The 27,339-nt window shown below is 40.7% G+C and overlaps 1 protein-coding gene across 3 annotated transcripts; it reads right to left on the reverse strand.

Annotated features, from left to right (window-relative positions):
* Positions 1-1,754: 1,754 nt before the first annotated feature.
* On the reverse strand, positions 1,755-26,524 carry LOC133558389 (dual specificity protein phosphatase 13B-like). 3 transcript variants are annotated; one of them, XM_061909741.1, is made up of 5 exons: positions 26,386-26,487; positions 18,718-18,742; positions 16,082-16,259; positions 15,798-16,018; positions 1,755-2,033 (listed from the first exon to the last, which is right to left on the reverse strand). In XM_061909741.1, exons 2-5 carry the CDS (start codon positions 18,734-18,736, stop codon positions 1,813-1,815), a joined length of 639 nt encoding a protein of 212 aa, XP_061765725.1. In that variant the 5' UTR covers positions 18,737-18,742; positions 26,386-26,487; the 3' UTR covers positions 1,755-1,812. The 3 variants fall into 3 exon arrangements, with proteins under 3 accessions (XP_061765725.1, XP_061765724.1, XP_061765726.1); XM_061909740.1 differs by having other exon boundaries at positions 18,718-18,774; positions 26,386-26,463; XM_061909742.1 differs by lacking the exon at positions 18,718-18,742 and having other exon boundaries at positions 26,386-26,524.
* Between the last annotated feature and the right edge of the window lie 815 nt (positions 26,525-27,339).

Raw genomic sequence — 27,339 nt, forward strand, 5'->3', positions numbered from 1 at the left:
AGCTACTGGAAGGAGTCCCTTGTTGGGTTAGCGATGCTACTGTACTAAACAAAAATTTTGGATCGTTTTTATTAATGCGGATGAGATTTGAGTAATAATTAGTTTTAGCTAAGGTAAGCATGCGTTTATAAGTTATTAAACTATCACTCCATGCTTGATGGTGCACCTCAAGTTTAGTCGTGCGCCATTTGCGTTCCAGCTTTCTACATAATAATTTCTGAGCTCTAGTTTCTTCAGTAAACCATGGCGTACGCCTTTTTGGAGCCTTTTTTAACTTCAGCGGTGCTATACTATCAATGGTTTCGCGCAGGGCGTTGTTAAAGTTGTTAGTGAGGTTATCAATAGAGCCCACATACTTTGGGAACGGTGCCATTACCGAGGGCAGTAGGTCCGCAAGAGTCGTCGTTGTGGCAGCATTAATGTTGCGGCTGCTATAGCAGTTATTATTATTATTAGCTTGCCGAACATGAGTCTGAACTTCGAATTTTATAAGGTAATGATCGGACATTACTTTAGTATACGGGAGTATCATAACTTTGGAGACGGTGATACCTCTGACAAGCACTAGGTCTATCGTATTACCGCTGCGATGCGTCGGTTCATTTATTATTTGTGTAAGACCACAGCTATCAATTATAGTCTGGAGCGCCACGCACGGTGGGTCCAATGGGGTATTCATATGGATATTAAAGTCCCCCATTATAATTATATTATCGGCGTGCGTCACTAGATCAGCAACAAACTCTGAGAATTCACTAATAAAGTCCGAATAGGGCCCTGGGGGGCGGTAGATAACGGCCAGGCACAGAGGCAGAGGTGTGGCAGACTTCATAGAAAGCACCTCAAACGATTTATATTTATTATTTAAGTTAGGACTAAAGTTAAAGTTTTCGTTGTATATTAGTGCGACACCCCCTCCCCTTTTGAGGTGACGGGCAATATGCGCATTCGTATAGTTAGGAGGGGATGCCTCATTTATCGCAAAAAAGTCGTCTGGTTTAAGCCAGGTTTCGCTAAGACCGATGACGTTAAGGTTGTTGTCTCTAATGACCTCATTGACTAATAACGTTTTGGGAGACAAAGATCTGATGTTTAGAAAGCCCACTTTATTTTTCAATAAAACCTTAATCCTGGTCGCTCTTCCACTCCTCCTCTGCGCTCGCTCGCCGCCATCTTGGGCCGGGCTCCAGCGTGCCCTGCCTGTCTGTCGTACCGTCTGCTCCACAGGTATATTAATAAAACTTAGCTACTTACTGTTCTTTTTAGCATACTGGTATTCAATCCTACTGAATAGCTCTTAACCTTCTTCCCTTTATGTGATTTCAAATTACCGGTATTGAAAACGATGACAGGGAAAATGTTACTTGTGACGTCACGAGTTTGACCAGGCGATAATACTAAGCATGCGCTAATTATTTTGCGACGCGAGTTTGACCCGGCAGTAATTCAAGGCAGGCGCATACTATATGCCCGGCGGCAATTCAAGGAAATACGGTATTTTTATATATTTTTTCCAAATAGTTCAAGAAAGACCACTACAAATGAGGATTCTCCTCAATGGGCTAAATTGAATTCTGTCTCTGTTTAATTCCTTGCTTCTTGTCTGTTTAATAGACGTCATCAGTGTTTCAACTTGACATTTGTGGAATTACCACAATTACCTTCAAATCCTAACAAATAATTGAAGGGAAGTTGTAATTAAATTCTCAAAAAATGGAGGCCGTAACAAAACAAAATGCATTATGGGTAGTGAGTCAAGAAATCAAAACAGTTCTTTTATTTCACTCCACTTCCAACCTTGGAAGTGGAACTTTAAGTCCGCACGTCGCACCTCCCGACCCCTTGATGGCGCTGCAGCTCGTTGTCGAGCTCTCGCAGCTGCTGCAGGAAGCCGGCGTTGGGCGAAATGTTTCTGTTGGCGCTAACGGCCTTGATGGCCTCGGGGAGCGTCATCCTCTCGTGGATCATGAGGTAGGCCAGGACTAGGGTGGCTGAGCGGCTGAGACCCATGGCGCAGTGGACCAGCACTCCACCTAGCAAAACAATAAGGGTTGAAGAGTTAGCAGGCTACTTTTTGCTCCTTAAAGACGGAGGAGTGGGATTAGTCTCGGGCTGCTGCGATTTGTCATTTTAGTCATTTATTGATTGATTTTTTTGATTAATTGAGTTTTCAATTAAAACTTTCAATGCTCCTTTTAGGGAAAATAGGGTTTTTCCTAATGTCCCTTTGCTTTCTTCTTATGAAAGCTCTTTACGGCAGGCCTGGACAATTATTTTAGAGCAAAAAACGTGTCAGGGGACGTTATATCTACTTTTAGGAGCACTAACCTCACGATTATGTCTGATTGAATGCTAAAAACATTATGACAGACCCTCTTAAAAACGGAATGGAATTAAAAAAATTTTTTTTACTGAATGAGACACCCAGAATGTACACTTAAAAAAAGGACATCCATCCATCCATCCATCCAATTTTCTACCGCTTATTCCCTTTGGGGTCGCTGGTGCCTATCTCAGCTACAATCGGGCGGAAGGCCTGATACACCCTGGACAAGTCGCCACCTCATCGCAGAAAAAGAACATGGAATTTAAAATATCTATGAATGATAAAACACTGAATATTGACAACATTTAAACGTCACTCCCCCTCTTCATCGACAGAGCAAAACGCAACAAAAATGCAACCCCAAAAAAAAGGGACAATCTGTAGAAAATGGATGGATGAACATCGCTCCTCTTTTACTTCTCAGACCAGCTCCTCGATAGACATGTTTCAATCAAGCAAAACACAACAAAAATGTAACAAACAGCAAAATATGAATGCAAACACCTACTATATGATATATTATCACTTTTATGCAGAAATGTGTTGTAAAAATGTGTTTCCACATCTGTTTCTGACACATGTTTCAGGCCGGCTGCTCTGAAAACAAACTGAAATGAGTGATGTCCGATATTATCGGCCGATAAATGCCCGAAAATGTAACATCAGAAATTATCGGTATCAGTTTCCATCCATCCGTCCATTTTCTACCGCTTATTCCCTTTAGGGTATCAAGGGGGCGCTGGTGCCTATCTCAGCTACAATCGGGCAGAATGCGGGGTACACCCTGGACAAGTCGCCACCTCATCGCAGAAAAAGAACATGGAATTTAAAATATCTATGAATGATAAAACACTGAATATTGACAACATTTAAACGTCACTCCCCCTCTTCATCGACAGAGCAAAACGCAACAAAAATGCAACCCCAAAAAAAGGGACAATCTGTAGAAAATGGATGGATGAACATCGCTCCTCTTTTACTTCTCAGACCAGCTCCTCGATAGACATGTTTCAATCAAGCAAAACACAACAAAAATGTAACAAACAGCAAAATATGAATGCAAAGGGTAATAAACACCTATTTTATGATATATTGTCACTTTTATGCAGAAATGTGTTGAAAAAATGTGTTTCCACATCTGTTTCTGACACATGTTTCAGGCCGGCTGCTCTGAAAACAAACTGAAATGAGTGATGTCCGATATTATCGGCCGATAAATGCTCGAAAATGTAACATCAGAAATTATCGGTATCAGTTTCCATCCATCCGTCCATTTTCTACCGCTTATTCCCTTTGGGGTATCAAGGGGGCGCTGGTGCCTATCTCAGCTACAATCGGGCAGAAAGCGGGGTACACCCTGGACAAGTCGCCACCTCATCGCAGAAAAAGAACATGGAATTTAAAATATTATCTATGAATGATAAAACACTGAATATTGACAACATTTAAACGTCACTCCCCCTCTTCATCGACACAGCAAAACGCAACAAAAATGCAACCCCAAAAAAAGGGACAATCTGTAGAAAATGGATGGATGAACATCGCTCCTCTTTTACTTCTCAGACCAGCTCCTCGATAGACATGTTTCAATCAAGCAAAACACAACAAAAATGTAACAAACAGCAAAATATGAATGCAAACACCTACTATATGATATATTATCACTTTTATGCAGAAATGTGTTGTAAAAATGTGTTTCCACATCTGTTTCTGACACGTTTCAGGCCGGCTGCTCTGAAAACAAACTGAAATGAGTGATGTCCGATATTATCGGCCGATAAATGCTCGAAAATGTAACATCAGAAATTATCGGTATCAGTTTCCATCCATCCGTCCATTTTTCTACCGCTTATTCCCTTTGGGGTATCAAGGGGGCGCTGGTGCCTATCTCAGCTACAATCGGGCAGAAAGCGGGGTACACCCTGGACAAGTCGCCACCTCATCGCAGAAAAAGAACATGGAATTTAAAATATCTATGAATGATAAAACACTGAATATTGACAACATATGAACGTCACTCCCCCTCTTCATCGACAGAGCAAAACGCAACAAAAATGCAACCCCAAAAAAAGGGACAATCTGTAGAAAATGGATGGATGAACATCGCTCCTCTTTTACTTCTCAGACCAGCTCCTCGATAGACATGTTTCATTCAAGCAAAACACAACAAAAATGTAACAAACAGCAAAATATGAATGCAAACACCTACTATATGATATATTATCACTTTTATGCAGAAATGTGTTGTAAAAATGTGTTTCCACATCTGTTTCTGACACATGTTTTAGGCCGGCTGCTCTGAAAACAAACTGAAATGAGTGATGTCCGATATTATCGGCCGATAAATGCTCGAAAATGTAACATCAGAAATTATCGGTATCAGTTTCCATCCATCCGTCCATTTTCTACCGCTTATTCCCTTTGGGGTATCAAGGGGGCGCTGGTGCCTATCTCAGCTACAATCGGGCGGAAGGCCTGATAGACCCTGGACAAGTCGCCACCTCATCGCAGAAAAAGAACTTGGAATTTAAAATATCTATGAATGATAAAACACTGAATATTGACAACATTTAAACGTCACTCCCCCTCTCCATCGACACAGCAAAACGCGACAAAGATGCAACCCCAAAAAAAGGGACAATCTGTAGAAAATGGATGGATGAAGATCGCTCCTCTTTTACTTCTCAGACCAGCTCCTCGATAGACATATGTTTCGATCAAGCAAAACACAACAAAAATGTAACAAACAGCAAAATATGAATGCAAACACCTACTATATGATATATTATCACTTTTATGCAGAAATGTGTTGTAAAAATGTGTTTCCACATCTGTTTCTGACGCATGTTTCAGGCCGGCTGCTCTGAAAACAAACTGAAATGAGTGATGTCCGATATTATCGGCCGATAAATGCTCGAAAATGTAACATCAGAAATTATCGGTATCAGTTTCCATCCATCCATCCATTTTCTACCGCTTATTCCCTTTAGGGTCTCAAGGGGGCGCTGGTGCCTATCTCAGCTACAATCGGGCAGAAAGCGGGGTACACCCTGGACAAGTCGCCACCTCATCGCAGAAAAAGAACATGGAATTAAAAATATTATCTATGAATGATAAAACACTGAATATTGACAACATATGAACGTCACTCCCCCTCTTCATCGACAGAGCAAAACGCAACAAAAATGCAACCCCAAAAAAAAGGGACAATCTGTAGAAAATGGATGGATGAACATCGCTCCTCTTTTACTTCTCAGACCAGCTCCTCGATAGACATGTTTCAATCAAGCAAAACACAACAAAAATGTAACAAACAGCAAAATATGAATGCAAACACCTACTATATGATATATTATCACTTTTATGCAGAAATGTGTTGTAATAATGTGTTTCCACATCTGTTTCTGACACATGTTTCAGGCCGGCTGCTCTGAAAACAAACTGAAATGAGTGATGTCCGATATTATCGGCCGATAAATGCTCGAAAATGTAACATCAGAAATGATCGGTATCAGTTTCCATCCATCCGTCCATTTTCTACCGCATATTCCCTTTAGGGTCTCAAGGGGGCGCTGGTGCCTATCTCAGCTACAATCGGGCAGAAAGCGGGGTACACCCTGGACAAGTCGCCACCTCATCAAAGGGTATCAGTTTGAAAAAGTAAAATGTTTGACTTTTTAAAACACCGCTGTATGGAGTGGTAAACGGACGTAGGGAGAAGTACAGAGCGCCATTAAACCCTAAAGCCTTTGCGTGCCGGTCCTATCGCATATCTACGGCTTTTCACATACACACAAGTGAATGCAAAGCATACTTGGTCAACAGCCATACAGGTCACACTGAGGGTGGCGGTATAAACAACTTTAACACTTACAAATATGCTCCACAGCAGGGGCGCTCACGCTTTTTTTGCAGGCGAGCTACTTTTCAATTGACCAAGTCGAGGAGATCTACCTCATTCCTATTTATAATTTATATTTATTTATTTATGAAAGAGACATTTTTGTTAACAAGTTAATGGTGTTTAATGATAATACAAGCATGTTTAACACACATAGATTCCTTTCTTTCATGAAGACAAGAATATAAGTTGGTGTATTACCTGATTCTGATGACTTGCATTGATTGGAATTAGACAGTGGTGCTGATAACGTCCGCATTTTCAAATGGAGGAAAAAAAAAGTCCTCCTTTCTGTCCAATACCACATGAAAGTGGTTGGATTTGGCATCTCATTTGTCCAACTTGCATACTCGTTTTTAAACACTTTGTTATGAGAGTAGCATATGTGTGTGGCCCTTTAATGTCTGGCAGCAGGTGAGTGACGTCAGTGACTGTGCGGGTGGGCAAGCAAGTGAGAAAGCGGTCGCTGAGGGCGGGGGAGAAATACATTGGCATCAAACTCCGTAGCTTGCTAGCTTGTGCACGCTAGCTTTCTGAGACTCTTATTTTGTTAGCACAGGCAGGATGAAACAGGTCTTTTATGGTGAAGACAGGAACTGTGCAGTCGGTCTTTAGAGTTTTGACAGTAGGTACGGAGTCTCTAGAAATAAAATGTGTTTCTCTGCGTCCGCCCTGTTAGTGATTTTTTTCTTAAATATGAGCTCGCAGCAGCCAGCGTCATCTCACAAGATCCTCGGGTGCCGAGAATGTTAAACAACTGACGAAAGTGAAGTCTCGGTATGATTGATGATTGCTCATTTTTATGTCTATTTTTTAATGCCTGGCTTGAGATCGACTGACACACCCTCCGAGATCGACGTAATGGGCACCCCTGCTCCACAGAGTGTCAAATACATTTCGGGAGAACATCCACACCGTAACACAACAGATCAAATACCCAGAACCCCTTGCAGCACTAACTCTTCCGACATGCTACAACACACACGTCGACCCCGCCCACCTCAACCTCCTCATGCTCTCTCAGGGAGAGCATGTCCCAAATTCCAAGCTGCTGTTTTGAGGCATGTTAGAAAAAAAAATGCAATTTTTGACTTCAATAATAAATATGGCAGTGCCATGTTGGCATTTTTTTTTCCATAACATGAGTTGATTTATTTTGGAAAACCTTGTTACATTGTTTAATGCATCCAGCAGGGCATCGCAACAAAATTAGACATAATATTGTGTTCATTCCACGACTATATATATCGGTATCGGTTGACATCGGAATCGGTAATTAAAAGTTGGACAATATCGGATGTCGGCAAAAAGGCCATTATCGGACATCTCTAATTGAAATACTTTCTATAGTTCAATACTTACGGGGGTTTAAAAACAGCACTGCACATCATAATGGCGGCGACAGTTTTGATGTTAAAGGTCTAAAAAAAATGATATTGAACGTTCGGCAGGCCGGATTGAAAATCCTAACAGGCCGTATTTTGACCAGGTCTGTGCTAGAAGGTTCCATGCTGGCTTGGTGCAGCTCAGCCACCCTCCGTCACTTCCATGTCTGCGTTTACAACCTCGCTACAACCGGATTATTGCAGCCAACTTTAGTCTAACTGACTCATTTGTGACTTCTCCCGCGGATTAAAAGTCACACACACACACACACACATCCCGTCAAAGTCGAGGGGAAAGGAGAAGGGACTCGTAACTCTCCAGTAAAAGTTTTTCACTGATGTGTTGCATCAAATGTTTCTACACACGGTAATCCTCGCCGCCTTATCGGGCGGGCGCGAGGATTAGGGCGCACAGGAGCGCGTAATTGAACTGTCTTGGCAGCTGTGCACTTTTGTCGGGGATTACAGTGCGGGCTCCCGCCACACAACGCCGCAGCCCCCCCACGGCCCTCAGCTCAGTCAGAGTGTGAAGGAAGAGGCCTCATCCCATTACTGTCATGTCGCACAACCACCACTCGTGCAGACCCACAACAAAAGCCAGGAAAAGGCTAACACACCGCGGCTCTTTTATCAACGCAAGCCACATGAAAATCTTTTTTCCAGATTGGACTTCGGTCCGAAATACGATATTCCAGTTCCGACATATATGTAGGAGCATTACAAGAGAATAAATTGGTAATTCTATTCGATAAAGTACGAGAACATTGTACAAAATGATTAAAACGTAGCCATGCACAAACCCCAAAACCAGTGAAGTTGGCACATTGTGTAAATGGTAAAATAAAAAAAGAATTCAATGATTTGCAAATCCTTTTCAACTTATATTCGATTGAATAGACTGCAAAGACAAGATACTTAACGTTCCAACTGGAAAACTTTGTTGTTGTTTTTGCAAATATTAGCTCATTTGGAGTTTGACGCCTGCAACATGTTTCAAAAGAGCCGCAAAACACACTTTTGTTTTGGCAAAAAAGACTGAGGAAGTGTTGAACACTAAAACCCTCGTTAACGTTACAAATGCAATCCAAAAGTTTCAAAAAGCCAGTTTTTACAAATATCGGAGAGAGTTCGTCAAAAAAACATTGCAATCCGAACCTTTCAAAAAGCCACTTTGTACGAAGATCGGAGACACTGTTCCGCAAAACACTAAAACCTTCCTTGATGTTACAAATGCAATCCAAACGATTCAAAAAGCCAGTTTTTACTCAGATCGGAGACACTGTTCTGCAAAAAAAATTGCAATCCGAACATTTCAAAAAGCCAGTCTGTAGAAGTTCGAAGACACTGTTCTGCAAAACACTAAAACCCTCGTTATTGTTACAAAGCCAATCCAAAAGTTTCAAAAAGACAGTTTGGACGAAGATCGGAGAAACTGTTCCGCAAAACACTAAAATCCTCCTCAACGTTACAAATGCAATCCAAACGTTTCAAAAAGCCAGTTTTTACGAGGAACGGAGACACTGTTCCGCAAAAGACTAAAACCCTCCTTAACTTTACAAATGCAATCCAAACATTACAAAAAGCCATTTTTTTACGAAGATCGGAGACACTGTTCTGCGAAAAAAATTGCAATCCGAACGTTTCAAAAAGCCAGTCTGTAGAAGATCCAAGACACAGTTCCGCAAAACACTAAAACCCTCGTTAACGTTACAAATGCAATCCAAACATTTCAAAAAGCCCGTTTTTACGAAGATCGGAGACACTGTTCTGCAAAAAAAATTGCAATCCGAACATTTCAAAAAGCCAGTCCGTAGAAGTTCGAAGACACTGTTCTGCAAAACACTAAAACCCTCGTTAATGTTACAAAGCCAATCCAAAAGTTTCAAAAAGCCAGTTTGTACGAAGATCGGAGAAACCGTTCCGCAAAACACAAAAACCCTCCTCAACGTTACAAATGCAATCCAAAAGTTTCAAAAAGCCAGTTTGTACGAAGATCGAAGACATACCCACTAAAACACTAAAACCCTAGTTAATGCAACAAATGCAATCCAAACGTTTCAAAAAGCCAGTTTTTAGGAAGATCGAAGACACTGTTCTCCAAAAAAAATTGCAATCCGAACATTTCAAAAAGCCAATCTGTAGAAGATCAAAGACACTGTTCCGCGAAACACTAAAACCCCCGTTAACGCGACAAATGCAATCCAAAAGTTTCAAAAAGCCAGTTTGTACGAAGATCGGAGACACTGTTCCGCATAACAATGAAACCCTCGTTAACGTTAAAAATGCAATCCAAAAGTTTCCAGAAGCCAGTTTTTACAAAGATAGGAGACACTGTTCCGCAAAACCCTAAAACCCTTGTTAACGTTACAAGATCGGAGACACTGCTCTCCAAAACACTAAAACCCTCGTTAACGTTACAAGATCGGAGACACTGTTGTGAAAAACACTAAAACCCTTGTTAACGTTAACATACAAATGGAATCGAAAAGTTTAAAACAGCCAGTTTGTACAAAGATCGGAGACACTGCAAAACACTAAAACCCTAGTAAACGTTACAAGATCGAAGGCACTGTTCTGCAAAACACTAAAACCCTGGTTAACGTTACAAGATCGGAGACACTGCTCTCCAAAATACTAAAACCCTCCTCAACGTTAACATTACAAGATCGGAAACACTGTTCTGCAAAACATTAAAAGCCCCGTTAACGTTACAAATGCAATCCAAAAGTTTCCAATAAGCCAGTTTTTTACAGAGATCGGAGACACGGTTCCGCGAAACACTAAAACCCTCGTTAACGTTACAAGATCGGAGACGCTGTTCCGCGAAACACTACAACCCCCGTTAACGTAACAAATGCAATCCAAAAGTTTCAAAAAGCCAGTTTGTACGAAGATCGGAGACACTGTTCCGCAAAACACTAAAACCCCTGTTAACGTAACAAATGCAATCCAAAAGTTTCAAAAAGCCAGTTTGTACAAAGATCGGAAACAATGTTCTGCAAAACACTAAAACTCTCGTAAACATTAAGTTACAAGATCAAAGACACTGTTCCGCAAAACACTAAAACACCCGTTAACGTAACAAATGCAATCCAAAAATTTCCAAAAGCCAGTTTGTGCGAAGATCGGAGACACTGTTCTGCAAAATACTAAAACCCTCGTTAACGTTAACGTTACAAGATCGGAGACGCTGTTCCGCGAAACACTAAAACCCTCGTTAATGTAACAAATGCAATCCAAAAGTTTCAAAAAGCCAGTTTGTGCGAAGATCGGAGACACTGTTCTGCAAAATACTAAAACCCTCGTTAACGTTAACGTTACAAGATCGGAGACGCTGTTCCGCGAAACACTAAAACCCTCGTTAATGTAACAAATGCAATCCAAAAGTTTCAAAAAGCCAGTTTGTACGAAGATCGGAGACAATGTTCTACAAAAGACTGAAACCCTCGTTAACGGTAAGTTACAAATCGGAGACACTGTTCCGCGAAACACTAAAACCCTCGTTAATGTTAACGTTACAAGATCGGAGACACTGTTCCGCGAAACACTAAAACCCACGTTAACGTAACAAATGTAATCCAAAAGTTTCAAAAAGCCAGTTTGTGTGAAGATCGGAGAGACTGTTCCGCAAAATACTAGAACCTTCGTTAACGTTAACGTTACAAGATCGGAGACACTGTTTCGTGAAACACTAAAACCCTCGTTAATGTTAACGTTACAAGATCAGAGACACTGTTCCGCAAAACACTAAAACCCTCGTTAATGTTCACGTTACTAGATTGGAGACAATGTTCCACAAAACACTAAAACCCTTGTTAACGTTACAAGATCGGAGACAATGTTCTGCAGAACACTAAAACCCTTGTTAATGTTAACGTTACAAGATCAGAGACACTGTTCCGCAAAACACTAAAACCCTCGTTAATGTTCACGTTACAAGATTGGAGACAATGTTCCGCAAAACACTAAAACCCTTGTTAACGTTAACGTTACAAGATCGGAGAGACTGTTCCGCAAAACACTAAAACCCTCGTTAACATTACAAGATCGGAGACAATTTTTCGCAAAACACTAAAACCCTCGTTAACGTTTCAAGATTGGAGACACTGTTCCGCAAAACACTAAAACCCTTGTTAACGTTACAAGATCGGAGACACTATTCCGCAAAACACTGAAACCCTTGTTAACGTTACAAGATCAGAGACACTGTTCCTCAAAACACTAAAACCTTTGTTAAGGTTAACGTTACAAGATCGGAGACACTGTTCCGCAAAACACTAAAACCCTCGTTAGTGTTAACGTTACAAGATCGGGGACAATTTTCCGCAAAACACTTAAACCCTCGTTAATGTTAACGTTAAAAGATCGGAGACAACATTAAAACCCTCGTTAACCTTACAAGATCAGAGACACTGTTCCGCAATACACTAAAACCCAAGTTAATGGTAACGTTACAAGTTACAAGTTACAAGGTACAGGTCCCGCGAAACACTAAAACCCTCTAACATTACAAGATCGGAGACACTGTTCCGCAAAACACTAAAACCCTCGTTAACGTTACAAGATCGGAGACACTATTCCGCAAAACACTAAAACCCTTGTTAACGTTACAAGATCGGAGACAATATTCCGCAAAACACTAAAACCCTCGTTAACGTTACAAGATCGGAGACACTATTCCGCAAAACACTGAAACCCTTGTTAATGTTAATGTTACAAGATCAGAGACACTGTTCCTCAAAACACTAAAACCTTTGTTAAGGTTAACGTTACAAGATCGGAGACACTGTTCCGCAAAACACTAAAACCTTTGTTAAGGTTAACGTTACAAGATCGGAGACACTGTTCCTCAAAACACTAAAACCTTTGTTAAGGTTAACGTTACAAGATCGGAGACACTGTTCCGCAAAACACTAAAACCCTCGTTAGTGTTAACGTTACAAGATCGGGGACAATTTTCCGCAAAACACTTAAACCCTCGTTAATGTTAACGTTAAAAGATCGGAGACAACATTAAAACCCTCGTTAACCTTACAAGATCAGAGACACTGTTCCGCAATACACTAAAACCCAAGTTAATGGTAACGTTACAAGTTACAAGTTACAAGTTACAGGTCCCGCGAAACACTAAAACCCTCTAACATTACAAGATCGGAGACACTGTTCCGCAAAACACTAAAACCCTCGTTAACGTTACAAGATCGGAGACACTATTCCGCAAAACACTAAAACCCTTGTTAACGTTACAAGATCGGAGACACTATTCCGCAAAACACTAAAACCCTCGTTAACGTTACAAGATCGGAGACACTATTCCGCAAAACACTGAAACCCTTGTTAATGTTAATGTTACAAGACCAGAGACACTGTTCCTCAAAACACTAAAACCTTTGTTAAGGTTAACGTTACAAGATCGGAGACACTGTTCCGCAAAACACTAAAACCCTCGTTAGTGTTAACGTTACAAGATCGGAGACAATTTTCCGCAAAACACTTAAACCCTCGTTAATGTTAACGTTAAAAGATGGGAGACAACATTAAAACCCTTGTTAACGTTACAAGATCGGAGAAAATTTTCCCCAAAACACTTGAAACCCCGTTAATGTTAACTTTACAAGATCGGAGACAACATTAAAACCCTTGTTAACGTTACAAGATCGGAGACAATTTTCCGCAAAACACTTAAACCCTCGTTAATGTTAACGTTACAAGATCGGAGACAATTTTCCGCAAAACATTAAAACCCTTGTTTACGTTAACGTTACAAGATCGGAGACACTGTTCCGCAAAACACTAAAACCCTTGTTAACATTACAAGATCGGAGACAATTTTTCGCAAAACACTAAAACCCTCGTTAACGTTACAAGATTGGAGACACTGTTCCGCAAAACACTGAAACCCTTGTTAATGTTAATGTTACAAGACCAGAGACACTGTTCCTCAAAACACTAAAACCTTTGTTAAGGTTAACGTTACAAGATCGGAGACACTGTTCCGCAAAACACTAAAACTCTCGTTAGTGTTAACGTTACAAGATCGGAGACAATTTTCCGCAAAACACTTAAACCCTCGTTAATGTTAACGTTAAAAGATCGGAGACAACATTAAAACCCTCGTTAACCTTACAAGATCAGAGACACTGTTCCGCAATACACTAAAACCCAAGTTAATGGTAACGTTACAAGTTACAAGTTACAAGGTACAGGTTCCGCGAAACACTAAAACCCTCTAACATTACAAGATCGGAGACACTGTTCCGCAAAACACTAAAACCCTCGTTAACGTTACAAGATCGGAGACACTATTCCGCAAAACACTAAAACCCTTGTTAACGTTACAAGATCGGAGACACTATTCCGCAAAACACTAAAACCCTCGTTAACGTTACAAGATCGGAGACACTATTCCGCAAAACACTGAAACCCTTGTTAATGTTAATGTTACAAGACCAGAGACACTGTTCCTCAAAACACTAAAACCTTTGTTAAGGTTAACGTTACAAGATCGGAGACACTGTTCCGCAAAACACTAAAACCCTCGTTAGTGTTAACGTTACAAGATCGGAGACAATTTTCCGCAAAACACTTAAACCCTCGTTAATGTTAACGTTAAAAGATCGGAGACAACATTAAAACCCTTGTTAACGTTACAAGATCGGTGACAATTTTCCGCAAAACACTTAAACCCTCGTTAATGTTAACGTTACAAGATCGGAGACAACATTAAAACCCTTGTTAACGTTACAAGATCGGAGACAATTTTCCGCAAAACACTTAAACCCTCGTTAATGTTAACGTTACAAGATCGGAGACAATTTTCCGCAAAACATTAAAACCCTTGTTTACGTTAACGTTACAAGATCGGAGACACTGTTCCGCAAAACACTAAAACCCTTGTTAACGTTAACGTTACAAGATCGGAGAGACTGTTCCGCAAAACACTAAAACCCTCGTTAACATTACAAGATCGGAGACAATTTTTCGCAAAACAATAAAACCCTCGTTAACGTTACAAGATCGGAGACACTATTCCGCAAAACACTGAAACCCTTGTTAATGTTAATGTTACAAGATCAGAGACACTGTTCCTCAAAACACTAAAACCTTTGTTAAGGTTAACGTTACAAGATCGGAGACACTGTTCCGCAAAACACTAAAACCCTCGTTAGTGTTAACGTTACAAGATCGGGGACAATTTTCCGCAAAACACTTAAACCCTCGTTAATGTTAACGTTAAAAGATCGGAGACAACATTAAAACCCTCGTTAACCTTACAAGATCAGAGACACTGTTCCGCAATACACTAAAACCCAAGTTAATGGTGACGTTACAAGTTACAAGTTACAAGGTACAGGTTCCGCGAAACACTAAAACCCTCTAACATTACAAGATCGGAGACACTGTTCCGCAAAACACTAAAACCCTCGTTAACGTTACAAGATCGGAGACACTATTCCGCAAAACACTAAAACCCTTGTTAACGTTACAAGATCGGAGACACTATCCCGCAAAACACTAAAACCCTCGTTAACGTTACAAGATCGGAGACACTATTCCGCAAAACACTGAAACCCTTGTTAATGTTAATTTTACAAGATCAGAGACACTGTTCCTCAAAACACTAAAACCTTTGTTAAGGTTAACGTTACAAGATCGGAGACACCGTTCCGCAAAACACTAAAACCCTCGTTAGTGTTAACGTTACAAGATCGGAGACAATTTTCCGCAAAACACTTAAACCCTCTTTAATGTTAACGTTACAAGATCGGAGACGCTGTTCCGCAAAACACTAAAACCCTCGTTAGTGTTAACGTTACAAGATCGTAGACAATTTTCCGCAAAACACTTAAACCCTCGTTAATGTTAACGTTACAAGATCGGAGACAACATTAAAACCCTTGTTAACGTTACAAGATCGGAGACAATTTTCCGCAAACATTAAAACCCTTGTTAACGTTAACGTTACAAGATCGGAGACACTGTTCCGCAAAACACTAAAACCCCGTTAACATGAATGCAAATCGAACAATCTGAACAACTTTTTGAGCTACCGATTCAGTTTGCTACTTGTTATGTCATTTTCTATTGTACGTTTGCACCTGAAAGTCAGCTCGGCGCCTAGAAAGTTCGCAAAAATGCGAACTGGAATTGAGATTTGTCGACTGGGGACGTGGCGAAGGTTCACCTGTGGGTGAGCCCAGAGCTCTCTTGATGAAGTCAGCTGCCGGGTAAAAGAAGGGCGTGAGGTTAAAGGTCACCATGTCGAAGGCCTCCACGCCGTGATACGTGATCTTGGTGTCGCGGTAGAACGCGGCGCCCGTGTTGACGTTGAACTTGCCGTGGGCGGCGTTGAGCACGTGGCTGATGCGGTGAGCCTGCAGGCTCCTCTTGTCTTTGGCCGCACGCCTGAAGACAGAACGTTTGTGGTATTTCCCCTGCGTATTATTGCAGTTGTACAAAAAAACTCACATGTCTCCCAAGTAGATCCTCGACTGGACCTGGTCCATGTGGTGACTCTCGCTGCCTTTCTTGGTCCACATCAGCCGCTGCAGTTCCGACGCCGGGGGGCTCTCGTACCTGCTAGGTCCGCCTTCCGGGCTCTCTAAGCTCCTCAGACCTCGAGGCATGACCTGATGCTCCACTTTCTCTGCAATGATCAGGTAAAAAAAACATTTTTTTACGAATCTCCAATGCCTTCCAGCAGTGGTTCTCAAACTTTTTTTTTTACCAAATACCACCTCAGAAAAACACTTGGCTCTCCTAGTACCAGCATAGTGACCAACATTACAATACAGTAGCGTTGTCAGGTTCAAACACTGATGACATCGATTAAACAAGACAAGAAGCAAGGAATTAAACAGAGACAGAATTAAATTTGTCGGGTTCAAACACTGATGACATCGATTAAACAAGACAAGAAGCAAGGAATCAAACAGAGACAGAATTAAATTTGTCGGGTTCAAACACTGATGACATCGATTAAACAAGACAAGAAGCAAGGAATCAAACATAGACAGAATTAAATTTGTCGGGTTCAAACACTGATGACATCGATTAAACAAGACAAGAAGCAAGGAATCAAACAGAGACAGAATTACATTTGTCGGGTTCAAACACTGATGACATCGATTAAACAAGACAAGAAGCAAGGAATCAAACAGAGACAGAATTAAATTTGGCTCAATGAGGAGAGCGCGTACACCTGTACCCTTGTACTATGTTCCACCACGCTCTGACGAAAGATTGTACGCCTCCTCTTTTATTTGGACTTCCCCTGATTACATGGCAAAAGCTGTTTTTAAGGGAGGGGGGGTCGTAAACAGCCATTGCCTTTGGTTACAAAACAGTTCAAAGAATAGGTCGTAAAACAGTTCAAAGAAAAGGTGCCTGAACATCTCGGGTAATGTCAAAACCTTCCTGTGGATTACAATACATCAAAGAAACCGACACCCTCATGTCGCTCCCCATCCTACACAGTGGAGTTTTACAAGCCTTTTGCTTGCTAGGATCAAAGACAGCTTTTGTCCTCTCGCAGGGCGAGATGAATTCAATGTAACACAAAGTTAGATACAATTATTCTGACAAGTGTAGTAATAGTAATAAAAATAATAACGATAATATTAATAATGGATTACATTAATATAGCGCTTTTCTATCGACTATAAGTGAAAACCCAAAATTAATTCACTCCTCATTTACGTATTTAAACAGTTGAACGTACTGAAATATAAAGAACTGGCGGAATACCATACTCTAAAAATGATCTATAAATCATATAGAAGAATTCTACCAACCGATATTCAAAACAGATTTGTAAAAAAATGTAAGTCATTTTAATTTAAAGGGAATTGGGGCCCTGCGATGAGGTGGCGACTTGTCCAGGGTGTACCCCGCCTTCCGCCCGATTGTAGCTGAGATAGGCGCCAGCGCCCCCCGCGACCCCGAAAGGGAATAAGCGGTAGAAAATGGATGGGTGGATGGGATCTAGTTTTAGAACAGTGACAACAGAAAATATGCATTTCAATCAAAAGTGTTTATTAATGGAACAAAAGGGACATTAGGAAAAAACAATGTAAATCTCTATTTCAAATATTATACGTTTATATTTATTTCAGCTTGCTTTAAATTCATGATTTTTGAGTGAATAAAATAAAAATGAAAATGGTTCAAAAAAAATAATTCAAACTTACAACAAAAATGTTTTAATGTCAGATCCGGCCCACGAATGAATGATGTATGGCCTGATATTTAATTAGTGTAAGAACCGGCCCGCAGGCCACAGCCGCCTGCTGCTGTTTTGCACGCACCAATATGAATTGATTAACGTGGACCCCGACTTAAACAAGTTGAAAAACTTATCCGGGTGTTACCATTTAGTGGTCAATTGTACGGAATATGTACTGTACTGTGCAATCTACTAATAAAAGTATCAATCAATCAAAACCAATCCATCAGTGTTGGTGCTAGGAATTTTCAAAATGAGGTCCTACAGTACATTTTTGGGGTCCACCTGTTTTGAAAACAAATGATAAATGTATGCATTATCCTGTCATATCTCTCATTCTATATTGAGTTTTGGAAAAAGGTTGTCATAAATGTTATTTCATTAAAAACAACAATACAAAAGAAAACACATTTTTATGCATATGTAAATGTATTTACTTTCTTCTTTCCTTCATGGAATCTAAACTTTACCGCTCCCGGTATTTTTTTTCCATATTTTTATTGTAATATTTTCTGAATGTGTTTGTTCTATTTTTGGCCAAAGTAAGACAAAGAAAACAATCTGAAGTTGTCATTATTTGTTTTTGTTTTGATGTCATGATTTTAATAGTCCGGCTGTGACGCTTCGCTGGCATTGTGGTGCGGGTTCGTTCTCTCAAAGATGCAGTCGGACTTGGACACAGCGTGAAGGTAAGAAATGATGATTTATTTACACTAAGGAAACAATCTAGGAACAGAAAAACTTGCACGAGGCACTAAAGGCAAAACAAACAGAGCTAGCATGGGAGCTGGAAAGAACTAAAAGCGCTAGCATGTGAGCTAGGGAACAAACAAAGGAAGCATAGCGCGGAAGCTAGCAAGTACAAAAAACAGTTCCTTACCACAATCGGGAATCAGCATCGTCACCTGTTGCATGGAACAGAAACTAGAATGCGAGACTGAGCAAACGGAAAAAACAGGCTTAAATAAGGATGATAACCACGAGGCAGGAGTGCGTAAAAAACAAGATGCAGGTGACACTAATGCGTGGCTAAGGCAACGGAAACAAACAGGAAGTGCCACCAGGAACTAAGGAAGACAATAACCAAACAGGCTGTAATACAAAAACATAACAAAACCAGAATACGACATGATCCGAACAGCGGATCATGACACCGGCCTGCGTGTGCACAGATTTTCCTGACCTAAAATAAGTTTGACGTCTCATTGTGCAACATGTGAATGTCTTAAGAACTAAAAGTGATCCCCGAAAGGGTTTTTTGCGTTTGCTCACACAAAAAGTCGGACAACTCCAACACCACACAAAAGGTCTTTACACTATGACTACCCAATCAGATGTGTGCTTATTCTACTGCTATTTATTAAGAATGTTAATTTATGGATATAAATCATGAAATACTGTCAGTAAATTACAGAAATGCTCATAAAAAATATATATTTTACAGACAGAAAGTGACAGGAATGTACACTTTATATCAGATCTGGCCCACCGTGTAATTTAATTTGGCCCTTGCGGCAATATCAATTTAGCATTAGAGCTGGCCCGCCGGTGTTATACAGTGTCGGTGCCGCTGTAACACCGCATTCACCGCTAATACTCATACTTGCCAACCCTCCTAATTTTCCCAGTAGACTCCCGAAGTTCAGTGCCCCTCCCGAAAATCAACCATTCTCCCGAATTTCTACCCATTTCCACCTGGACAACTATATTGGGGGCGTGCATTTAAGGCACTGCCTTTAGTGTTCTCTACAACCTGTCGTCACGTCCGCTTTTCCTCCATACTAACAGCGTGTCACATATTTGTGGCTTTTACACACACACGCGCGCAAGTGAATGCAATGCATACTTGGTCAACAGCCATACAGGTCACACTGAGGGCACTGTTACAAATATGCGCCACACTGTGAACCCACACCAAACAAGAATGACAAACACATTTCGGGTGAACATCCGCACCGTAACACAACAGAACAAATACCCAGAACCCCTTGCAGCACTAACTCTTCCTGGAAACTTCCGGCAAACTGACCAATAATTAACGTTTTATTCATGCATTTTCTCTTGCTACTTCAAGGCTTGAATGTTTGGTTCATTCATTATTGTTATTTTATTTTCAAATGTATTATTAGCCTGTGGGAAAAAAAATGGATATTTACCTCAGAAGATTGCAAATAGAAAAAAAGGCATAACATTTTTATTTATAATTTTATTTGATATGCCATTGATATTTTTTTTATTATTTTTATTATTATTTGAAACTGGATTTTGCATGTCACTAAAGTTATATAAGCCTTGCTTGTTCAATATTTATTGAAAAACTTGTTCGGGTCCCTATTAAAAGGTTAATTTGTTCAACCTTGGCCCGCGGCTTTGTTCCGTTTCAAATTTTGGCCCACTCTGTATTTGAGTTCGACACCCCTGCTTTATACCAAGCGTACATCTCATTGTGCAACATGTGAATGTTTTAAGAAGAACTAAAAGTGATCTCTGAAAGGGGTAGAAATTATTTCCAAAGCAGGACCCCCACCCAGACATACAATACACTGCAAAAACTGAAATCTAAGTAAGATTATACGTCTCAAATAAGGATGATATTTGCTTATTTTCTGTCTAAGATAATTCTTCTCACTAAGCAGATTTTATGTTGGTGTTTTACCCGATTTTAAGGGTTTTGGCCCTAAATGATCTCAGTAAGATATTACAGCTTGTTGCTGAGATTTTATTAGCTATATTGAGTAAAACATGCTTGTGGCTTCAGGGTGGAAGAGGGGTCATCTACTGCTCGCCTGTGTATCGGCTGGGGACATCTCTGCGCTGCTGATCCGCCTCCGCTTGGGATGGTTTCCTGCTGGCTCCGCTGTGAACGGGACTCTCGCTAATCGAGGCGAGACGTAACAAACGCATGGATAATGATCTCAGCGTCTTTAGTGGACAGAATGGAGCGAATTTTAGCGATATTGCGGAGATGAAAGAAGGCCGTTTTAGTAACGCTTTTAATGTGTGCCTCAAAGGAGAGAGTTGGGTCGAAGATAATACCCAGATTCTTTACCGTGTCGCCTTGTTTTATTGTTTGGTTGTCAAATGTTAGAGTTGTATTATTAAATAGAGTTCGGTGTCTAGCAGGACCGATAATCAGCATTTCTGTTTTTTTGGCGTTGAGTTGCAAAAAGTTAGCGGACATCCATTGTTTAATTTCATTAAGACACGCCTCCAGCTGACTACAATCCGGCGTGTTGGTCAGCTTTAGGGGCATGTAGAGTTGGGTGTCATCAGCATAACAGTGAAAGCTAACACCGTATTTGCGTATGATGTCACCTAGCGGCAGCATGTAGATGCTGAAGAGTGCAGGGCCAAGGACCGAACCCTGGGGAACTCCACACGTTACCTTAACGTAGTCCGAGGTCACATTGTTATGGGAGACACACTGCATCCTATCAGTAAGATAAGAGTTAAACCAAGACAGGGCTAAGTCGGACATACCAATTCGTGTTTTGATACGTTCTAATAAAATATTATGATCGACAGTATCGAAAGCAGCGCTAAGATCGAGGAGCAGCAACATAAATGACCCCTGCTCGCCTGTGTATCGGCTGGGGACATCTCTGCGCTGCTGATCCGCCTCCGCTGGGGATGGTTTCCTGCTGGCTCCGCTGTGAACGGGACTCTCGCTAATCGAGGCGAGACGTAACAAACGCATGGATAATGATCTCAGCGTCTTTAGTGGACAGAATGGAGCGAATTTTAGCGATATTGCGGAGATGAAAGAAGGCCGTTTTAGTAACGCTTTTAATGTGTGCCTCAAAGGAGAGAGTTGGGTCGAAGATAATACCCAGATCCTTTACCGTGTCGCCTTGTTTAATTGTTTGGTTGTCAAATGTTAGAGTTGTATTATTAAATAGAGTTCGGTGTCTAGCAGGACCGATAATCAGCATTTCCGTTTTTTGGGCGTTGAGTTGCAAAAAGTTAGCGGACATCCATTGTTTAATTTCATTAAGACACGCCTCCAACTGACTACAATCCGGCGTGTTGGTCAGCTTTAGGGGCATGTAGAGTTGGGTGTCATCAGCATAACAGTGAAAGCTAACACCATATTTGCGTATGATGTCACCTAGCGGCAGTATGTAGATGCTGAAGAGTGCAGGGCCAAGGACCGAACCCTGGGGAACTCCACACGTTACCTTAACGTAGTCCGAGGTCACATTGTTATGGGAGACACACTGCATCCTATCAGTAAGATAAGAGTTAAACCAAGACAGGGCTAAGTCGGACATACCAATTCGTGTTTTGATACGTTCTAATAAAATATTATGATCGACGGTATCGAAAGCAGCGCTAAGATCGAGGAGCAGCAACATAGATGACCCCTGCTCGCCTGTGTATCGGCTGGGGACATCTCTGCGCTGCTGATCCGCCTCCGCTTGGGATGGTTTCCTGCTGGCTCCGCTGTGAACGGGACTCTCGCTGCTGTGTTAGATCCGCTTTGGACTGGACTCTTGCGACTGTGTTGGATCCATTACGGATTGAACTTTCACAGTATCATGTTAGACCCGCTTGACATCCATTGCTTTCCTCCTCTCCAAGGTTCTCATAGTCATCATAAGTAAACATTGATTGATTGATTGATTGATATTGAGTAAAACAGGCTTGAAACATGCTTGTGGCTTCAGGGTGGAAGAGGGGTTAGTGCCTCTGCCTCACAATACGAAGGTCCTGAGTCGTCCTGGGTTCAATCCCGGGCTCCGGATCTTTCTGTGTGGACTTTGCATGTTCTCCCCGGGTACTCCGGCTTCCTCCCACCTCCAAAGACATGCACCTGGGGATAGGTTGATTGGCAACACTAAATGGTCCCTAGTGTGTGAATGTGAGTGTGAATGTTGTCTGTCTATTTGTGTTGGCCCTGCGATGAGGTGGCGACTTGTCCAGGGTGCAACCCGCCTTCCGCCCGATTGTAGCTGAGATAGGCACCAGCGCCCCTCGCGAACCCAAAGGGAATAAGCGGCAGAAAAATGGATGGATGCTTGAAACTAGAACATCAACTGTTTTGCAAGGCTGTGGCATCAACACTCACAAGTATAAAACTACTTTTTTAAAGTAATAATTTCTAATTGCAAGCATGAAAAAAAAAAAAAATCATGACTTTGACACAAAGGTAAAGTACCAATGTTTGTCACACACACTAAATGTGGCGAAATTGTGTCTCATATAAAACCAGATGAAAGTCAAATGGACTTAGCTGTTTTATTTTCAATGAAACACTAGAAAATACGTACTCGTATAGTAGTACAGTTATTAGTGAGAATATACGTATTTTAAGGTATTTTGGGGTTCATTGAAGTTAGCTGATTTGACTTGTTTTGCAAAGTCTTGACAAGCCAAATTTTCTTGTTCTATTGGCAGATAATTTTGCTTAGTTCAAATAAAATACCCCTAATTTTTTATATATTTTTTTTCTTGTTTTACTAGAACATAGCTCATGGAGAACAAGTTATGAGTGGACCAAAATCACCTATATTCGAAAATAACCTCATGAAAAGGACTTTCATTATTATAATAAAACTTGTAACTTATCATTTAGTCGGGACCCAGGATGGACCGCTCGCCTGTATCGGTTGGGGACATCTCTACGCTGCTGATCCGCTTGAGATGGTTTCCTGTGGACGGGACTCTCACTGCTGTCTTGGAGCCACTATGGATTGAACTTTCACAGTATCATGTTAGACCCGCTCGACATCCATTGCTTTCGGTCCCCTAGAGGGGGGGGGCTGCCCACATCTGAGGTCCTCTCCAAGGTTTCTCATAGTCAGCATTGTCACTGGCGTCCCACTGAATGTGAATTCTCCCTGCCCACTGGGTGTGAGTTTTCCTTGCCCTTTTGTGGGTTCTTCCGAGGATGTTGTAGTCGTAATGATTTGTGCAGTCCTTTGAGACATTTGTGATTTGGGGCTATATAAATAAACATTGATTGATTGATTGAGGGTTTTAGCGTTTGCTCACACACGTGAAAAATTATAACAATCGGTAATGTCAATCTCGAGCTACAAGCTTATGTTGGGTAGATATTACGGGGGTTTAAACCATAACGATTCTTGTATGACAACAGAATTGCTAGCAGAACAGAAGCTAGAGGAAACTACACCTTTTGATTTAGTATTTGCTAGTTACAGATCCCAAAAAAAAGGTAAATTCGGATCGCTAACGTTGTTAGCATAAATGAATGGGATTTAACATAGAGAAAATTAGCATCATGGCTAACGGAGAAATATTTTCCGTTCTTTACGAGACTGTGGTGGTGCATAAACCTAGCTCGCTAGAGATATTGGCCCCAAAATAGTTTAACGAGTAAAGAAACAGCTAGCTAGCTTGAGTGGAAGTCTGAGAATAGTCTACAGTCATAAAGTAACAAACAATTACACCTCTATTAAACTTAAATACCATAGATCAAAAAATTTTACCCAAGTAATATCATCAAAACTTACCTGACTGGATGAAGTCCTTGGGCTCAAATACTAGTGTGGCCTGTAGTGTGTAACATGCTGAGAATTATCTGTGCATGTGATGGAAGAATGCACTGCACATGTAATGGAGGAATGCACAGTGCAGGGTTGAAATTCGACTGAATTTGCATTAAATCAGATTGTTTTAGCTAATAATCATGCTGCAAGATCTAGCATGTTGCATTCAATGTTCATCCATCCATCCATTTCTACCGCTTATTCCCTTTAGGGGTCGCGGGGGGCGCTGGCGCCTATCTCAGCTACAATCGGGCAGAAGGCGGAGTACACCCTGGACAAGTCGCCACCTCATCGCAGGGCCAACACAGATGGACAGACAACATTCACACTCACTTTCACAAACTAGGGCCAATTTAGTGTTGCCAATCAACCTATCCCCAGGTGCATGTCTTTGGAAGTGGGAGGAAGCCGGAGTACCCGGAGGGAACCCACGCATTCACGGGGAGAACATGCAAACTCCACACAGAAAGATTCCGAGCCTGGATTTGAACCCAGGACTCCAGGACCTTCGTATTGTGAGGCAGACGCACTAACCCCTCTGCCACCGTGAAGCCCTGCATTCAATGTTCATTCCCATTAATTTCTCATTAATTCCCCTGGAAAGTTTCCAACTTTGAATATTTCCGGAATTTTGCAACCCTAGTCAACGGTTGACTAGGCCCTATTCGGACTTTATCAATGAATTCTCAGAGTTTGTTGCTGATCTAGTGATGCACGCTGATAATATAATTATAATGGGGGACTTTAATATCCATATGATATTTTTTTCTAATTACACAGTGCATTTATTTACTTGCTTTATAAGCCAAGTAAATAAATGCACTGTGTAATTAGAAAAAAATATCAGTGCATTCCAAAGTCAGAAGGTCTTTGTAAAGAGACCTGAAAACGTGCTTGTTCACTCGCACGCACGCCATGGCTTCACCGGCGTGTGTGGAAGAGGAGCTGAGACACATGTGTCCTGCAGAGCGTTTTCTGGTTTTTATTGATCCTGCTCACGCCCGCAAGGCACAGTCACATGTCCCCCGATGACGGCGGGAGGCCATGTTGGCTTTCTTAAGGCCAACCCGTCCTTCCTGCTCTAATTAAAGATGCAATACGCATGGGAAGAAATTAGACATGCCGATGAATGCTTTAAAATGTAATACCGGAAATTATCGGTTTCAAAATTATCGGTATCTGTTTCAAAAAGTAAAATGTATGACTTTTTTAAAACCCCGCTGTGTACACGGACGTAGGGAGAAGTACAGAGCGCCAATAAACCTTAAAGGCACTGCCTTTGCGTGCCGGCCCAGTCACATAATATCTACGGCTTTTCGCACACACACAGGTGAATGCAAGGCATACTTGGTCAACAGCCATACAGGTCACACTGAGGGTGGCCGTATAAACAACTTACAAATATGTGCCACACTGTGAACCCACACCAAACAAGAATGACAAACACATTTCGGGGGAACATCCGCACCGTAACACAACATAAACGCAACAGAAGAAATACCCAGAACCCCTTGCAGCACTAACTCTTCCGGGACGCTACAATATACACCCCTGCTACTCCCTACCCCGCCCACCTCATCCTCCTCATGCTCTCTCAGGGAGAGCATGTCCCAAATTCCAAGCTGCTGTTTTGAGGCATGTTAAAAAAAAATAATGCACTTTGTGACTTCAATAATAAATATGGCAGTGCCATTTTGGCATTTTTTCCCATAACTTGAGTTGATTTATTTTGGAAAACCTTGTCACATTGTTTAATGTCATAACAAAATTAGGCATAATAATGTGTTAATTCCACCACTGTATATATCTGTATCGGTTGATATCGGTATCGGTAATTAAGAGTTGGAAAATATCGGGATATTCACAAAAAAGCCATTATCGAACATCTCTAGAAGAAATGCACTTTTTTTTCTTTTTTTGCTAATGTGTCGTCTTTTCTCATGTGCTTTATACGCAGTTCATTCGTTAAAAAAAAAAAAATCACATGAATATGATATTGAAAGTGCAAACTACAAAATAAGATGTCAGAGACTTGCCTTATCTTCAAACTCCTCACGTCTCAAAAGTACGAGCCACACAAACGTCGTCGTCCTCCTCTTTTTCTTCCTCCTCCTCCGCGGCCACTGCCATAATCTACCCGGCAACCTCTCCGGCTATTTTAACATCAGCGCTTCAGCCCCTCACCCAAAATAATTCCGGCGTCATCTTCCTGAAATGTTAGCAGAGTGAGGAGAGAATGTTGGAGCAAATGGTTGTAAAAGTTACATTGATAAGTGGACTGTTTTCATTGTATTTTAACACCAGGTCGTTATTGATTATTATCGATAATGATTTTAGATTCATTACAGGCACACTTTATTTTTCAATTAATTTATTTAAAATAATTTGGCATATTTTTAAAGCAGTTAAACCATATTTACACGTTGTTACTGTTATAAAGAAATATCTCCTTTGTGTGCTTTTTAAAAAATATTTTATACAAACATTTTTAAAAATAATAATAATTTAATAGACTTTACAACAAAGTGACATTACTTTAAAAAATAGTATTTATTAATTATTTTTTTTAGTCATTATAAAACAAATCTCAAAAGCAATTCACCAATGAGGGGGAAAAATATATTTTTTAAAGTGACTTTTTTTTCATTTTTATATTGTGCTGCATATAAAATTTACCATTGCTATTAAAAAAAGGTAACTAAAATCAGAAAACATGAAAGCAGTTTTTTTCAATAGTTTTTTAAGTTTATTTTTTATTTTATTCTATAATACATGTGTTGTGTTGCTTTTTAATTTATTTTGTATTTGACTGATTTAGTGACTTATTGAAAAATTAATTAGTATGACCTAACAAAAATGATCCAAAAGTAAACTGTTATTTTAACAATATTACCTAAAAATATATATTTTTTTAAATGAAAAATGTATCATTGTGTTTAACTATAGGTTAATATTTATAGAAATAATATAAGAAAATGTAAATTCATATA

This window comes from Nerophis ophidion, linkage group LG08, assembly GCF_033978795.1.
Source record: "Nerophis ophidion isolate RoL-2023_Sa linkage group LG08, RoL_Noph_v1.0, whole genome shotgun sequence".
NCBI classification, from domain to species: domain Eukaryota; kingdom Metazoa; phylum Chordata; class Actinopteri; order Syngnathiformes; family Syngnathidae; genus Nerophis; species Nerophis ophidion.